This window comes from Mobula hypostoma, chromosome 29 (assembly GCF_963921235.1).
Source record: "Mobula hypostoma chromosome 29, sMobHyp1.1, whole genome shotgun sequence".
Classification (NCBI taxonomy): Eukaryota; Metazoa; Chordata; class Chondrichthyes; order Myliobatiformes; family Myliobatidae; genus Mobula; species Mobula hypostoma.
Window position 1 is genome coordinate 13,311,397 of NC_086125.1, and position 18,885 is coordinate 13,330,281.

At 45.2% G+C, this 18,885-nt stretch overlaps 1 protein-coding gene across 11 annotated transcripts in view; it reads left to right on the forward strand.

The window, feature by feature from the left end:
• Window positions 1–18,885, forward strand: part of LOC134339494 (adhesion G protein-coupled receptor L1-like) — a 666,897-nt gene that overhangs the window by 462,867 nt on the left and 185,145 nt on the right. For all 11 annotated transcript variants that reach the window (XM_063036065.1, XM_063036054.1, XM_063036056.1 and 8 more), the window contains one exon: window positions 1,894–2,003. In XM_063036065.1, the coding sequence (XP_062892135.1) occupies window positions 1,894–2,003 (110 nt within the window). The remainder of the gene's footprint in view (window positions 1–1,893; window positions 2,004–18,885) is intronic.

Here is an 18,885-nt window from a genome sequence, read left to right on the forward strand (position 1 = left end):
CTGCTAGATGTTCCTTCTTAACGACTTCATTCTTCCAATGGTCCACTATCAGCATTCCAATGTCTTTGTGGGTCTCAGAGTCCTGATGCCCAGCCAGAGGACCCCCCATTTTAACCACAAGGCAGTACATCTCAGCAGTAATGTTGGCATTCAGACAAATCACAGTAAAAGGGTGCTCAGTGTCACAGTGTAAGGATGATGAATTCAAGAGATCGCATCACCAACATTGCGTAGCACCCTTCTCTTCCTCAGGATAATACACCTCTCAGTTACTGTTATAATGTAAATAAAAAAACAATGCATAGGTAGATCCCACTAGTAAACGAATGACCAGATTCTGCTCTGAGCACTATAGCCCAGGAATTTCAGAGCTGCATCTCCTACAGTTCCACAAGGTGATAGAAGTGGCTTGTAGGAACGAGGTAACCATGAGGAAAACTGCTCAGCGGCTACTTACATTGATTAATTCATTTATTTAAAGATAGAGAGTGGAATAGGCCCTTCCAGTCCTTCAAGCCATGTCACCAACAACCCTTGATTCTTAACCCTAGCCTACTAACCAGTATACATTTGGAATGTGGGCGGAACCTGAAGCACCCAGAGGAAACTCACGCATTCCACGGGGGTGGACATATAAACTCCTACAACGGACAATGGGATTGAACTCTGACGCCCTGAGCTGTAATAGTGTTGCACTAACCGCTACTCTGCTGCGGCACCCAGTTTCCTCCCGATCAGATCCTTGTAAATTCCTGTGCTCAAAGTGTTTTTGTCCGATTTGGAGTGGCAGGGTTTCTGAAGAGAGAACAATACAGTGCCGTACAGGCCCTGGGGCGCACCAAGTGCTGACCTTTTACTCTATTCTAAAATCAATCTACTGTAACCTATCCCTCTTACATAGCCCTCCATTTTTTTTATCATTCATGTGCCTATTTCAGTTTCTTAAATGTCTCTAATGTACCTGCCTCTACTGGCAGTGCTTTCCGTGCATCTCTGTAAAAAAACTTACTTTTGACATCTCCCTATACTTTCCTCCAATTACCTTAAAACTATGCCCCCTCTCATTAGCCACTTCATTACTTGGGATTTCCTTTGAGGTATAATGTTCAGAGACACAGGACTGCCACTGGAGCAGCCTCGATTTATCGTGGTCTTTAAACCTTCTCTCAGAGGCCTACGGCTCAGCCAGTGGGAGGTAGGCAAGGATTGCAAAGCTTCCACCATCCAGGCCTCAGTCAGGGAGCCTCGGTGATGTCGGGCTGATCATTGAAACAGGAGCAGTGAGAAGCACTGCATTAAACTGTTGGAACGATGCCCCATTGGAATAGGAGTTTCCCATGATGTTTCATTTAAATGCTGCTGGGATTCTTCAGTGTGGAAGTAGATTTACTTTGTATTTAACATCTAGTGTTGCTACCCTGGTGGTACAGGCCATTCCCAAGTAAAAATCAGGTACCATTTTTATAGATGGCTGTACATTGATTTTGTCCGTATGTTGGAAAATACACAAAAAAATCTCTCAATATCACAGTATTGTAATGTGTGGCATCATAAATACTTAACACTGATAAGACTCATTACTAAAAGTGGAGAGACAGGAATCTAGTTCTGCCTTTTGTAGGAGCGAATGAAGGTACGTACAAGAGGTTTTTGAATATTCCTATAATGTTATTACACATTCATTTGCAGGTGGGCTTCGTAAGTTGAATATTCGTAACTCAGTGTTTGTACTACATAATAGGTCAACTTAACTTTGGCTTATACTGTATCTTCCCTGGGATTATTTGATATGGAGGTGTAGGGGGAGTCTTGTTCTGGCACTGTTGGGAAAACTTTGTCATTCATCATAGTACATCCACAGCCAATCGTTAACTGGCGCTGTTTCTCGCACAGGTGTAACAATCGCACGCAGTGTGTGGTGGTAGCAGGTTCCGACGTCTTCCCCGACCCCTGCCCAGGAACCTACAAGTACCTGGAGATCCAATATGAGTGCGTCCCCTACAGTAAGTAGCCATTCGTATTTTTCTCTCACTTCATTGGTCACTGCCTTTGTTGAAGAGCTTCCGCTGTGTGGGAAAGCCGCACCACCCAAGCAAGTAAACGAGCACCTGTAGGTGGGGAGGGAGGCAGCACCCTAGGCCGTAGGGAGCGGGTGGTGCCGGGTCAGACACCCCTGGCCGGGTCTTGTTGTTGAATTGGTTTTAGCACGATGCATCTGTCCTCTCTGCCTTCCCTTGCAGATGCTCACTAAAGCTGCACTGAATCCAGCAAACCACAGTCCTGTTGCCAAGTTCTGAGAAAACTGACTGGTGTTTCTTGGCGCGTGCTAATAACTCTTTCCTTCTAACCCTGCTCACAGCTTCTTTTCAAGGCACCTTCCCTCGTTCTTCTCCCTTTCTCCCCACAGGGCAGTGAGAAGAGGACTGCACAGCACCGGCTCTGTTGGCGGCTGCTTTAAGAGGGCATCAAAGTACCATGTGTTTGAGTTTGTCTGTACTGTAAAACTGAGAGTCCTTGTAACCTCTGCACCTGTGGTGCTTGGTGCCACCCAGTCCCATGTCTGGTAGGGACTGAGTGCGGGAGGGCTCCCGTGCATCCGGGGCAATCTGCTGAGAGAGCAAGGGTCCGCACTCTCCATCCCACCTCCTCCCCTCTATCCCAGCCCTTGGGATGCAGCCCGAGCGAGTGAGAGTCTCCCATCAGCCCTTAGCATGGTGTAGTCTGAGAGAGGGTCTGCAACCACAACTCCCCACCCCCCAGTGAATATTCTGTTTCCCCTTATTCCAAATTTGCATAGTACATTCTGACACGGGTCTGCATCCCTTATTGTCTAAACTATACTGTGCAACCCTATTGCACCTGTGTCTGGTTTACAGTCAGGACGTTCAGTGAGATCAGCACTCTGCAAGCACTGGGCGTGTTAATTCTCTATTGCTCAGGCTGTGGATCCCATGTGGTGGATTAGTGTGCCCGTGTCAACAGGCCATCTCTGGTGCAACGCAGGCACTGTCTCCAGTCCTCGCCAAAACTTGATGGAGCCCCAAATGCCACAAGCTTATCCACATCCTATCCCAACCCAACACTGTTGGACACAAAGCCACAGACTTTAATTGTACACTCTTCAGAACTACTAGATTGATCAAACTCTCACTCCATCTCCCCTCCCCGAACAGTGACTGTAGGAAGGGAAAGATTATGACCTGAAGGATTCAGATTTAGGTAGCATGTCCTTGACGGAGTAAGATTGATTGTAAGCTGCTGTCAGTTTTCCATCTATCTGCTCTAACTGCTAAAAATCTCAGGGGAACTGGAATATAACATTGGCCTAATTTGTGCAACGTTCCAACTAGACCACACTTAAATACTGCAACTCAATGCAACTCAGGAAAGAAAGCATGCTCTAAGTTTGTGTCTAGTAGGGAGTGATTAAAGAATGGTGCCCAGGAAGGTCTGACCATTCCAGAGCTGTAGATTTCCATGGCCTTTGCCTCAGACAATAGAATACATGGTATCTGGCAAAAGTAATAACATCTAGCCGGATGAACGTTGGGAAGTTCTCATAAACAGCAAAAGTACAATTTACATTATCGAAAATAAAGACTAGGATATTCATAGAAAATTAATCATAAAGGTTTTAAATTTAGAGAATAATTTTATTTGAATACGTTAGAATTAAGTTGACATAGAACAGTATAGCACAGAAACAGACCCTTCAGCCCACAATGATACCCATTTAGAACAGCATAGTGGTTAGCACATTACAGTCCAGATGACCTGGGTTCATTTCCCACCGCTGTCTAGAAGGAGTTTGTACATTCTCTCCATGACTGCGTGAGGTTCCTCCAGGTGCTCCAGTTTGCTCCCACAGCCCAAAGGTGTACCAGTTGGTAGGTTAGTTGCTCATTGTGAATTGGCTAGGATTAAATTGGCTTGGATTGCTGGGCGGCACGGCTCAAAGGACTGGGAGGGCCTATTCCTGCTGTATCTCAATAAATGAAAACCTGCACATCTGCCTATACCTGGGTATTACCCTCCGTCCCCCACCTATTTGTGTGTCTATCTAAATGTCTCTTAAATACCACTAATTGCTAATGTGAAGGAATTATAATCCACTCTTATAAAATTGTCATTTATGGGTAGAAAAGTTATTTTATTTACATCTTTATTGAGATACAGTGCAGAATAGGTCCTCCTGGCCCTTCGAGCTGCACTGCAAAGCAATTCTCCCCCGCCCCCAAATTTAATCCTAGCCTAAGCAAAGGACAAATTGCAATGACCAACTGGTATGCCTTTGCACTGTTGGAAGAAAAACGAGCATCTGGCGGAAACACAGTCACAGGAAAACATACAAACTCCTTACAGGCAACAGCAGGAATTGAACCCATGTCACCTTCACTGTACAGTGATGTGCTAAACACTATGCTACCATCCTGCCCTGCACTGCTGCTGCAAACGTACAGCTAGGTGCACAAAGAAAAATACTTTCATTCATCCCTTGTGTAAGACGTGTTAGCTCTGTCGAGCTATTTTCATGTAAGGAGAGATTGTGAATGAATGACATCTGTATCAGTTCACGGATTTTTGAAGATTTGACCATAAAGGCTGCAAACCACACTTCATGGAGGAAGGGGGAAGCACAGATGACAAATTTGTTTTTTAACCACAGATCTCCAGAATTTACTATCGATTTCACAGTGTGTAGATTTACGCACTGAGGGTTTCACCATCATTATAGATCTCACTATTCAGGTCCTTAGCCAAAAGGGACAATAACACAGATTTGCCAGAATAATACTGAGGCTGTAAGGTTGTACAAATATTCCCTTCATTGCAATACACACAAAATGCTGGAGGAACTCACCAGGTCAGGCAGCATCCATGGAAAAGAGTGAACATTTGACTTATCGGGTTGAGACCCTTCTTCAGGACCGAGAGGGAAGGTGGGGAGATACCAGAATAAAAAGGTGGGGGGAGGAGAAGGAGGCTAACTGGAAGGCGAGGTGGTTGGGAAAGGTCAAGGGCAGGAGAAGAAAGAATCTGATAGGAGAGAACAGACAGGAGATAGGAGAAAGGGAAGGAAGGGTCCCAGGTGAAAATAATAGGCAGATGAGAAGAATTAAAAGGTCAGAATGGGGAACAGAGGAGGGGGGCAGGGGGGAATTTGGTTCACCAGAGGGAGAAATTGAAATTCATACCATCAGGTTGGAGGGTACCCAGACGAAATATGAGGTGCTGCTCCTCCACCCTGAGGGTGATCTCTTCTTGGCACAAGAGGAGGCCGTGCATTGACACATCGGAATGGGAAAGGGAATTGGAATTAAAGTATTTGACCAATGGGAGGTCCTGCTTATTGCAGATGGTACGGAGGTGCTCAATGAAGCAGTCCCCCCAGTTTACAACAGAACTCACTAATGTAGAGGAGACGGCATTGGGAGAACCAGACACCTTCACTGTAGAAATGTAAAGGTCAATGTAAATAAGATGTTCAATAAGTTGAAGAAACAGAGAAAGAAGAAGTTGTCAGGCTGGTATCAAGGAGGTCCTTCACACAAGACTGGGAGTATGGACCTCCCTTCCCTGTTGTGAATGGATGTAGAATCAGTTGAAGCTTTCAACAGTAAAATTCACCGACCTTTATTGGATGTGACCATCAGAGGTTAGGGAACCAAGGACAGGTAGCATGAAGATGCAGATCAGCTGGGAACTAACCGAGGGCTAGAATGGCCCAATTTTTCTCCCTGTGATGGCGAATGTCAAGGTATCTCAATTGGTTTTCATATTTTCCTACGACATAAAAGGAGGCTCACTGAGTGTACGCCCCCTTTCAGAGGGATTCCATCCAACCCACTACCCCAAGCTTTCCTGTAACAGGTTCGTTCTCATGTGCCATCAGCTCTGCCCCCAGATTCCCAAGCACCCACCTACATTGTGCGTAAACTACAGCAGCCAACTAGCCAGCCAAGCCGCACATTTTTGGGGTGTGGGAGGCAACCTGCTGGCACAGGGAGAATGGGCAAACTCCACAGACAGCAGCAAAGTCAGGATTGAACCCAGATCCCGGATGTTGTGAGGCAGCAGAACTACCTGCTGCACCACTATCCTCTTCAGTATTTTGTGCCTTCGATCTGGCGCTAACAACACTCTTACAACAAGGCAGTACGATGGTATACTTACCCCACACACCAGGGTTGCAGGGATCTTAGAAATTTTTCACACGCAGGAATTATGTCAGATCTCACCTTTGTATGCCACGTATTCTGATTGAGGTGTTTAAAATGTTAAGGGGATTTGTTATGGTTGATATGGAGGGACTATTTCTTCTTGTATGTTTGTCTAGAACAAGTAGCAAGGCCTCCATCAGAGCGAGAGCAGAGGAAATGTGGAGGAGTCTGGGCAGGGGAGCAATCAGACTTCATGCTGAATTTGGCAGATTATTTTGCTGAAGGGTAGATAAAGGTATCAGAGGGACAATAGTTGTAAATTAAATTGAAGCAAGGTCCAATCTGAGTGAAGAAACAGGTTCAATGCACTGTATCTCTTCCCCCATTTCCCATTGAGGATGTAACTGTAAGGGATAGTCTACGTTAGAGCTCTCTTCCTTGGCATTTCCATTGAATTTAATGGTAAATCAAGTCTGTTGGTCACTTTCATCTGGATAGCCATAATTTGCCCTGGAGGGTCCAGACTGGGTGGTTCACTGTGGCCAACCAGCAGTGACAGAAGGAAGCCAGCTCCTGGTTTGAAAGTCTTCTGGTTTTCCACTGCTTCGTCTGCTGTCCCCTTGAAGCCACAAGGACCTACTACCCCTGCACATGACTCAAACTGCAGGCAAACTCAGTTAGCCTGCTATGAATTGCCCCTGTCCTCAGAGATATGAAAGTAACAGGCATGGCTTATTAGAGAACACTTATAACCCTGAGGCAAGAGAGATGCGGGTTTGAGCCCCACCCCAGAGATTTCAGCACATGATCCAGCCACTGCCTGTCCTGTGGAGGTCTGTGAGGTATTAAATTTGAATAAATTAGATTATGAGGACACGCAGTCCTCTTTTATTGTCATTTAGTAATGCATGCATTAAGAAATGATACAATTTGCTCCTCCAGAATGATATCACAGAAACACAAGACAAACCAAGAAAAACTGACAAAAACCACATAATTATAACATATAGTTACAACAGTGCAAAGCAATACCGTAATTTGATGAAGAACAGACCATGGGCACGGTACAGAAAAGTCTCAAAGTCTCTCGAAAGTCCCATCATCTCATGCAGATGGTTGAAGGGAGAAACTCTCCCTGCCATGAGCTTCCAGCGCTGCAAACTTGTTGATGCAACATCCTGGAAGCACCCGACCACAGTCCGACTCTGAGTCCATCCGAAAACTTCGAGCCTCCGACCAGCCCTCCTGACACCGAGCTCCGAGCACCATCTCTGCCGAGCGCTTTGACCCCGGCCCTGGCAACAGGCAATAGGCAAAGTCGAGGATTTGGGGCCTTTCCCTCCGGAGATTGCGACCTCCAGTGGGTGTATAAGATTTCACTGCATTAATGCCAAAAAGTGTATCCTAGCAGCTACTAAACAAGTGGGTTTGATGGGCTGAATGGCCTCATCAGCGCTTTTATAACTCTGGTTGCGATTGTGTTGCTGCTTGTGAGGAATTACTACGTGAAAACCAGTGTCAGTTTCCCCCAGTACAATAGTGATGCGGAGCAGAGGTCACAAAAAGCACTATATAAATGCAGGTTCTTTGTTTTTATGTTGGGAGCAAACCACTTTACCTCCTGTGGTTGCAGCAGTCCTAGCTGTTCAGCTGACATGTAAGAGTGAGTTACAATGCAGCTCAACAAACCTATAATTGTATCGAGTGCCTGCCAGGGCTGCGAGCTCCAAACACTTTGGAACTGTACTAAAAAAATACGAGATGAAGTAGGGGAATATTAGGAAAGGTGTGCTACCAGTCGGAAAAATAAAATAGTGGTTAATTTACTGGATTAATTGAGTAAGTGGTCAAGTTTCCAGACCATCAGCATGGGTTTGAATCTTTATCACAGAAACTGCTAAATTTAAATGAAATCTAGAATAAGTGCTGGCATCAACAAATGTCATAAATCCACTGGATTTTTGCATACATCTGGCTCAGTAATGTTCTTCGATGAACAAAAATGATCACTTCTATTCAGTCTGACCCTCCTGTGAATTGAAAACCACAAACATAGTTGACTCTCAACTCTTAACTGCCCTCTGAAATGGCTTCATAAATCTCCTCAGTTCAGAGAAGTAGCCCGGCCTCAAGGATAATAACCCCTGGATAATGTCCACCTTTAGATTATGACAACACGCAGTCCTCTTTTATTGTCATTTAGTAATGCATGCATTAAGAAATGATACAATATTTCCTCCGGTGTGATATCACAAAACACAGGACAGACCAAGACTGAAAAAACTGACAGAACCACATAATTATAACATATAGTTACAACAGTGCAACAATACCATAACTTGATGAAGAAGTCCATGAGCACAATAAAAAGTTCAAAGTCTCTCAAATGTCCCACATCTCACACAGATGGGAGAAGGAAGAAAAACTCTCCCTGCCATGCCCGACCACAATCCGTCTCTGAGTCATCCGAAAACTTCGAGCCTCCGAATCAGCTCTCCAACACCGAGTACTGAGCGCCATCTCTGTCCGACCGATTCCACCTCAATCTCGGTCGCCAACAGCAGGCAAAGCCAGGGATTTTGAGGCCTTCCCTCCAGAAGATTCCCGACCGTGCAGGAATGACAGCAGCGAACGAGTGTTTCAGAAATTTCTCCAGATGTTCCTCTGTGCTTTCGCATCCGTCTCCATCAAATCAGAATTGTCCACAGCCCCTATTTAACGGATACGATATCATTTTTCACTGGAGGGCTGCGCACGCACGGTGCGCTGCTCTCTCTTCTCCCGCCGAAGAAAAAGTGAATACATCCTTCCAAACCTTCCTGAAGTGAATACATTTTAAGTAAGCCTTTTAAGAAGTGAAAATGGAGGGAGAAAGAAATCAAGGAAGAGTTGTTAGAACATAGGGCCCATGCAGTTGAAGTTGATCATGGCTGATTTATGGGGAAGGGGAGCTAGAGATCCAAATCAGCATCGGTTTGAATCTTATTACAGGTCAATAATAGAGCAGTTCATCTGCTAGGCCATGGCTGAAAAGTGAGCTGATGTAAATATTTAGCTCGAAGTGCCTGGAATTTGCTACCTGAAGGGATAACAGAGTACAGACCCTTAGTCTTAGAAAGGTAACTGTAAAGTATTAAAAGTGTGATAACCTACATGACTGCAGGTTGGCCACTAGGATGTTCTCTGTCACTCAGTCTGTGTGGTGACAATAGGTCTGAAGTTTTGAAGACTCAGTGTTTGGACCCTAGTATCAAAGTTTAGTTGAAGCAGACAGAATTGGAGAACTGAGGGTAAAAGATATTGAGGAATATTGCTGCAGTAGACTAGGTACTTGTAATGAAGAGGCTTGTGTTCAGCATAATAGATCAGACTGGGCATGGGTCTATTGAGTCGAGTTGGGGGATATTGAATGGGTTGGGGTGCAAAACTGGGATCGGTTGCAGAAATAGATAGGAGTAAAGCTACAAAGAGATTTAAGCACAAGAATATACAGTAGGTTGGAAATGGGAGGCCTGGTAGAGCAGAAGCCAGTGCAGGCTGGAAGTGTACAGTGGAAATTGACGAACATGAGGAGAATAATCCCAGGGGAACTGATTTAATATTATCCCCAGTTTCAGAATGGGTGTGTGCACGGAGGATATTTTCAGAATGGGTGTGTGCACACAGGGATACTTACCTATACAATCATTCATCCCTCCAAACCAGTTAGCACATATGTGTATCAATTCAATAACACTCAAAAGTTTTACCCAGATATACGCGGTACTAGTAATCTTATCTATGACACTAGTAATCTTGCCCTAGTAGTTATTTACTCAGTCAAAAACTTAAACACTTAACTCAGTTCCAATGCAATAATTAATCTATGACCACAGTATTTCACATTGTTAGCATGTCTGGCTCACAGCAATGTAGCTATTAGTCCAGTTGAAGTACCTTCAATAACTCCAAAAGACTGAAGTTGGGTAAAATACTGAAAGGCTTTTATTCGCTGTACAATTCAACCTCCACAGTGAGTGTCTGCCCCCGGACTGAGGGGGAGCGGCAAGGCGGAATCACCTTTATACAGGAATCTGTGGGAGGAGCCACAGGGGCAGTCAGCAGAGGGCCGTGTCCAGACAGTTAACCCAGTTACAACATATATATGGTTTACCACACCAGTACTAGTGCCTGGCCTGCTTTTCATTTGACATAGTCTTTCACCACCACCACACACCCCTCCCCACTCCCCCAGTTGCTTAAAGGTACACATTGAGTGCTTGCTGCAGAATGGAGAATTGTGATAGTAAGTTCTGACAGGCTGCTGGTCATTGCTGTGTCTATCGATTCATGAAGATTCTGCTCACTAGTCACACCATTAAATGTAGTTATTGAAAGATTTGAACTGAAATTTTCCTTATTGATTTGCTAGTGTTTGAGCTTCACTGACAAGGCCTGTAATGACTGCCTATCCCCCATTGTCCTTGAGAACGTGAGGTTGCACTTCCTTCTTGAACCACCGCGGACATAGCGGTGAAGGTTCTCCCACTGATGCAGAGCAAGTTCCAGGAATAACACCCAGCAGCAATGATGGAACAGCCCTGCATTTCCAAGTTCCAGTACAGGGACTCAGTCTGAAACATCGGCTATCCCCTTTGACTTCACAGTGTTCGCACAAACCGGCAAGATCGTTGTGGCAGAGGTTGTGGCTTTGGGAGATGCTCTCGATGTAACCTCATGAGTAACTGCAGTACATCTTGTGGGCAGTTCACACTGCGGGCGCTGTGCAACAGTAGCGGAGAATGAAGGTTTAGGGAAATGGAAGGCTAACAATCAGGTGGATCTGGATCATGTCCAGCTTCTTGAATATTGTTGGAGTTGCTCTCATCCAGGTATGTGGAGAGTGTTAGTTCACACTCCTGACTTGTGCGGTGCTGACAGCGGAAAGACCCTGGAGTCAATCACCGCAAAATACCCAGCCCCTGGCCTTCTCTTCTAGCCAAACTATCTGTGGGACAGGCCCATTGAGTTTTTAATTAGCAATCCCAGGATGTGGATTGGGGTAAGGTCTGAGAGGGAACAGGTGATTGTAATGCCACCGAATGTCCAGAGTAGCTAGCTAGACTTGTTGGAGATGGTCACTGCAAGAATGTATTTTGCCACTGATGAGTCCTTGCCTGAATGTTCACCTTCATTTTCTGAGAAATACAGCTAGAATCGACCATTCAGTGAATATTCCTTCATCTGAGCTTTTGTCACAAAGGAGCTACTGCAGATGGATGCTCTGAGGAACTCAATGCCCAATCATGTTTTGTGTACTACTCTAACATTTGGACTGTTTTCCCCTTGATGCCCATTGATTTCCAGTTTGCCACAGCTCCTTAAAGTCACACTGTGTTAAAGAAAACCACACACAGACAACTTACACTCATTATGAGGCCCAGGGCCTGGAATGTTAGGGTCCTGGTGGACAATCCTTGCAGAGACAGAGATGGACTCTACTCTGCTATCACAGCTCAGGAACACAGACACTTCAAAAGTGACAGCCATACCCTGAGGTCCGGCAGGAGGTGGCCAGCTCAGAGTACAAGGTGATAGGTCTACCTTCTACTGGAGGGACAAACTGGAAGAGGAATATTTCTCTCAGAGAGTGAGCTTCACCATCAGGAATGAGCTGCTCTGGTGTCTCCAGCAGAATCAACACACACTTTATGACTCTTTGATTCAATCACGGAAATCAGTACATTGACGCCCATTCCGGGAATTGAGATGAAACCAAGGAGGACTGCTAGACCAATCTGGAAGAGACCCTGTTTGACATCCTGAGAGAAGAACTAATCCACCTGGGCAACTTAAGTGCTGGGGAGGGAAGAGACACAACCTTCTGTGAAGGTTTGACTGACAAGGAAGGAGAGAAGGCTTTTGATCATGTTGATAGGTGGAATGTACTATGCTATAAAGTAAAGGCATCCGTTAGTCTTGCGAGACCATGGATCTGCACCTGGAAAGTCTTCATTCTCCAGGGCGCAGGCCTGGGCAAGGTTGTATGGAAGACCAGCAGTTGCCCATACTGCAAGTCTCCCCTCTCCACGACACCAATGTTGTCCAAGGGAAGGGCATTAGGACCCATACAGCTTGGCACCAGTGTCGCCGCAGAGCACTGTGTGATTAAGTGCCTTGCTCAAGGACACAACACGCTGCCTCGGCTGGGGCTCGAACTCACAACCTTCAGATCGCTAGATGAATGCCTTAACCACTTGGCCACATGCTATAGGCACTAATTAAATGGTTGGTAAGATGGGAAGAGCAATGGTAAATGGAATGTCATTCTAAAATAGTGCAATGTGACTAAAAAGGGTAGTGTGTATACCATGAGTGGTAGGTCCCTTTGGAGTACTGAGGAACAGAGAGACCTTGGTGCACAAGTCCGGGGAGCCTTGAAGATGGCAGTACAGGTAGATAAGGCAATGAAGAAGTAATACAGGATACTAGCTTTCTTTAGCCAGGGCATAAGAGGTACGAGAAGGGCGGTGCTTGTACAACTTCATAAAACTTTGGTTAAGTCTACAGTGTATAGTTCTGCTCATCAGACAAGAAGGTTATAATTGCAGTGGAGAGAGCACAGAGGAGATTCTGCATGGATACGGACGTTGTCTAGGATAAAATGCTTAAGTTTTGAGGAGAGGCTAGATGTTGGTTTTGTTTTCTTTGGAGTAAGTGAGAGCTTTGGTTTACGTGTCCTTCCTGAATGGAATGATGGAGCACAGGTGAATGTCAGATGAGTGGAGGGCAGAAAATGTGACTCCTTTATTCAACAAGGACAGCAGGAATAAGATGGATAATTATAGGACTTTAAGTCTACTGTCAGTGGTAAGGCAGCTGTGGGGGGGGGGTGGGGAGAAGAAACTGAGTAGCAGAGTTAATGCAGGAAAACATGGACTAATCAAAGCTAAGTAACAATTCTTTGTTGGGGAAGATCCTTTCTGACCAGAATAATAGTTTGGCACAGACTAGATGAGCTGAAGGATCTGTTTCTGTGCTGTAGCGTTCTAAAACTAGAGACTGAGCGTGGACATGACTGAGATAGACAAAATTATGAGAGGCACAGATACGGAAGATAATAGGAAATCTCTCTTAATAGAGAGGTGTCTAAATATCAAGAGCACAGGTTTAGGGTAAGGGAACAAGTAGTTTCGAGGGGATCTGAAAACAATCTTTCTCACACAGAGAGTGATTGGAATCTGGCACACAGTGCTTGTGGACTTGGTTGAGGTAGAGCTTCTCACAATATTAAAAAAGAATTCTGAGGAACACCTAAAAGAACCAAACTATAAAAGGCTACAGACCAGGTGCAGATAAATGGGATTAGAGTAGAGAATCAGGACTGATTTAACGACAACTGCCTGGAAACTTCAAGGCCTAGAAACCACTAGTGTATGAAGCTCCTGCACTGGAAACTCCACTTTTCCTCAAGATAGACCTTTCAATTGGTGCCGTTTGTATATAGTTCACACATTCCCCCCCCTGTCTCTAGGTTTCCCCAGGGTGCAATGGTATTCTCCCCCATGCCAACAGCATGTTGGTTTGTAGGTTAATTTGCTTCTGTAAATATCACTAGTGTAGGTGGAATGCAGGAGAGTCAGGAGGAATTGATAGGCATGTGACAGAGAATGGGTTTCAGGGAGGGGGGATAGTATAGTTCTGAAAGTCTACACAGATCGATGGGCACAGTGGCCACCTTTGTGTTATAAGAGGACTTTAAGTATGAATATGGAAAAGAAAATGTTTTATTGGCTATAGGTCAGAGGACAGAAGTCCAGCAGAAAATGCAGGACCCAAGGTACAGATGGTGGATGGAGAAGGTCAAAGAGGCTCAGTGACCTGCTAACAGTAAAGGTGCATGTGGAATCTCCAGTTCTGTTAAAGCAAGCACCAGTCTGCCAAGAGCTAAGCGCAGGGTACACTCACCACATATAGAGAGGCTGTCAATGAACATTGGCATGAGCACTTTGAAAATCACAGCCCCATCCTTGATTCCATCCCACAGCAAATTATTCTGGCCAGTATTCCAGTCACTGCTGGCCAACAAAGACCACATTCCAATTCAAAAATAACAAGCTTTTGGAGCAAATGGCATCCCTGCTGAAATCTGAACACTCAAGGGCAAAGAATGTCAGTCACAACTTCATGGCTTCGTGGGGGAAGAGGACTATATGCCAGAGCACCTTAGAGATCATCAGCATCTTCAACTATGGTATTGACAGAGGGATCTCCCCACTGCGTGTCATAGGAAGAGCCATCATCAAGGTCCTTCTCATCCACTTCCCCCAAGTGGATGCTCCACAAATGGGAGTGTGGATTCAGTCTCTCCAGAGACCCAGTAGACATAATCTTCACTGTATGACTCTCAGGAAAAATGTAGGGAGGGAGCAGCACCAGCTATTTTTGATCTCACTAAATCAGGAGGGCTTGTGGAATGCACTCTTCAAAGTCCACTGCCCACAGCAACCCATCTTTACTCTGTCTGCTCCTTATTGGCATGCAAGCCATGAAACCAACCAATGGATAGACAACATTGTGAACCTCGGCGAAGACAACTGTCAATACAGACACATTATTGCTCTAACTTATTTTAAACCTTCTCATCAAACATGCTGCTTCTCAACATCCAACAAACCTCCTATGAGAATTAAGGTAGTCTTAAGAACTAATGGGAAACTGCTCAACCATGGGAATGTCACTCCAGAAGACAAGCCCCTCTAATTTCGGCAGTGGGCAGCTTGGAGGTTCCAAGCAATTATTGTTGCATGCAGTAAGCCGGTGAGGGTGGGGAGGGGGGAATAAGCCTCACACACAACCTCGCCAAGCCAAAGGTCTCTGTCAACCTGCTCCTGCCGCACCTCACTAGCTCAGAAAGTAAAAAGATTCACAGTGAGACTTTATAAAGTATGGATCACATCCATGTCTGGCAGCAAACTCTTGACAAAGGCAGATATCGACGGTGAAATTCACTCTGTCTTCAATGCGCCAGCAGGGCCTTTGGTTGATTGAAGAAATGGGTATCTCAAATGCAAGACCTGAGACCGGCACATGGTCTACCTGGAAGAAACAGTCCCTGCCCTCCTATATGTGTTTGAAACGCATACGACCTATCACAAGCATCTCTAAGGACTGGAATAATACCACCAAACTCTTCCCCACAAATCCCTCTTAAGGTCACCAGAAGATGTCGAACCAAAGTCACTTTCCTGTCCAAGGCCAACTTGCCCAGCACTGAGGCCCTGGTTGTAGTCAACTGTGTTGAGCAGGCCATGTTGTTCAAAGCCAGACACCAGATCCTCAAAACAGAAACTCTTATTTTGGTTACCAGGTCAGAATCAGAATCAGTTCAATATCACAGGCATATGCCATGAAATTCACTAGCTCTGTGACCAAGGCAAAGATTTAAGGACGTGCAAATTTTCTCCTTGAAGAATTGGTACATCTCCCCCTGAGTCCAGGGAATGGCGAGTCCAGGGAATGGCTGGTCCATGGCCATCTAATGTGGAGAAAATTCAGGATGATAAGGGACCCTGGGATGTGTATCAGGGTGCACAGGGGGCTTGTGTAATCAGGAGTGCACTACCTCACAAACTACCCACCCAGCCCCTCCTGAATCAGTTACCTCCTGCCCCACCTGTGAAAAGTTCTGCAGTTCCCACATCACCTCATCAGCACCTCAGACCCCACAAAATTGGAGTAGAAGTAAGTCATTCTCAGTCCTGAGAGACTGCCTTATGAGAAGCTTGGGGTTGGTGTATCAATGAACCTCTTAACACTTAATTCATTGTCCACCAGGTAATATCTTCCCATGGAAGAACTCTAATTAATTAGAGTCTCTGCTTTGGGAGATCAGTATTGGACATGTGAATGATGTGGCTTCTCCACTATGGCCAAATGAGTCCAAGTCAAGCCTCAATACTGGCAATTCTGGCCACAGAGAGGACACTGATAATGGATCATTTATCATTTCAGTAACTTTTAAGGATTTTGTGAACTCATTTTTGGTGGTATTTTGCTCATTGCCACTGCAATCATTGCTAGACACTTCAAGCAAATTTATCTGTGACTTGTAAGACAAAAAAAAGAACTTAACAGTAACTTGTCCAATAGTTTGTAATATATATTGGCATATCATGACATATGGAACCCACCCAATTTCTTGGCAACCTGTAATTGGTCCCTCAAAGCCTCTTGCAACACAGAAAATTCTGGAGGAACTCAGCAGGTCAGGCAGCATCTATGGAAAAGAGTAAACTGTCGCCATTTCGGCCGAGTCCCTTCATCAGGACTTCCTCAAAGCCTCTTACCCAGTATTGTCTCAACCATCCCACTCCTCAGCCCCACTAATGCCAGCATGCTCCCTATAAACTCAACACCTCATTTTAAATTACATTTGCACCTAACCAATCCTAATGCTGCCCCAGTAATAACCTTATGACCTCAATACATTACCATCTCTCTCTGTAGCCCGGTTCTTTCTCTCCCAATAATCTTGCCTTGGTCCTAGGCTCTTGACTCATTATTGTCATATGATAGAAAACTAACCTGTTCCACCCCTGCTTCTTTGCACCAATCAGTTGTCTCTCCACCCCCAGGCCCACTCCTTTCTCCATCTTACACTTTGCCTTTGTTATGAACGTCCCACTGCTAAAGCTGACCTGAACTATTCATTTCCAAGCGCAAGTGAGAAATTATATTTAATAATAAGTTTAGGGTACATGCAAAAGCCTCACTTTGGGATCCTGGTGAATGATAATGGAACACTTCAATGCATCTTTAGCTAAAGCTACTTTGCTTTCAATGGGTGCTACCTGGCTTTGTTACTATTAACAGCTTAACCTGAGAGCATTAAGAATGGGTGGCAGCTGGCAGCCGTCTAAAAATGGGTGGACAGCATGGTAGCACAGATCACCACTCCTATAACCTGGGTTCAATCCTGCCCTTGGGTGCTGTCTATATGCAGCTTGCTTGTTTTCACTTTGACCACTGTGGTTTTCTTCAGGTCCTCCTGTATCTCAAAGATGTGTGGATTGGAATGTTAGTTGGCTGCTGTAAGCAGTGCAGAATTTAGAGGGAGTTGATATGGCTCTAGGAAGAATAAAAAATAGGATTAGTGCAAGTAGGCGTTTGCTGCTCAGCAGAGTCAGGGGGATGATGGGTCTGGTTCCATGCTCCACGACTCTATGTGCATCTCCCAATCATTTTTCCAGGGGAGCGGTGCAATATCAACAAGCGCAGGAATACCAAGCTGCATTCAGAAAAAAAAATCATTAACATTGTAAATAAACAAGGTGGCTTACAGAATAAATCACAGAGAATGTGAATCTAAAGTGGTAGGTAACCAAGGGTTTGACCAAAAGGCGTATTCAGAAAGTTAGAAGGCATGGGATCCAGGGAAGTTTGGCCAGGTGGATTCAGAATCGGCTTGCCTGTAGAAGGCAGAGGGTGGTGGTGGAGGGAGTACATTCAGATTGGAGGGTTGTGACTAGTGGTGTCCCACAAGGATCTGTTCTGGGACCTCTACTTTTCGTGATTTTTATTAACGACCTGGATGTGGGGGTAGAAGGGTGGGTTGGCAAGTTTGCAGACGACACAAAGGTTGGTGGTGTTGTAGATAGTGTAAAGGATTGTCAAAGATTGCAGAGAGACATTGATAGGATGCAGGAGTGGGCTGAGAAGTGGCAGATGGAGTTCAACCCGGAGAAGTGTGAGGTGGTACACTTTGGAAGGACAAACTCCAAGGCAGAGTACAAAGTAAATGGCAGGATACTCGGTAGTGTGGAAGAGCAGAGGGATCTCGGGGTACATGTCCACAGATCCCTGAAAGTTGCCTCACAAGTGGATAGGGTAGTTAAGCAAGCTTATGGGGTGTTAGCTTTCGTAAGTAGAGGGATAGAGTTTAAGAGTCGCGATGTAATGATGCAGCTCTATAAAACTCTGGTTAGGCCACACTCGGAGTACTGTATCCAGTTCTGGTCACCTCACTATAGGAAGGATGTGGAAGCATTGGAAAGGGTACATAGGAGATTTACCAGGATGCTGCCTGGTTTAGAAAATATGCATTATGATCAGAGATTAAGGGAGCCAGGGCTTTACTCTTTGGAGAGAAGGAGGATGAGAGGAGACATGATAGAGGTGTACAAGATAATAGGAGGAATAGACAGAGTGGATAGCCAGTGCCTCTTCCGCAGGGCACCACTGCTCAATACAAGAGGACATGGCTTTAAGGTGAGGGGTGGGAAGTTCAAGGGGGATATTAGAGGAAGATTTTTTACTCAGAGAGTGGTTGGTGCGTGGAATGCACTGCCTGAGTCAGTGGGTGGAGGCAGATACACTAGTGAAGTTTAAGAGACTACTAGACAGGTATATGGAGGCATTTAAGGTGGGGCCTTATATGGGAGGCAGGGTTTGAGGGTCGGCACAACATTGTGGGCCGAAGGGCCTGTACTGTGCTGTACTAGTCTATGTTCTATGTTCTATGTTTAAAAACAGCTATGTGTCAAAAGAAGGAAGACAGAAAAGGAGGGAATTCTGAAATTTAAGGCGTAGCCATCAGTGAGATGGCACTGAAGATCTCTACTGTGGACCTTGATTGATTAGAACACAGAGAGGGCAACTATCCAGAACCCTGCTTCCTGTTCCAGTTGTTCCATCTGCAGTAATATTGACAGCAGTTAGTGAAACATTCCTCACTAGCAAGCAA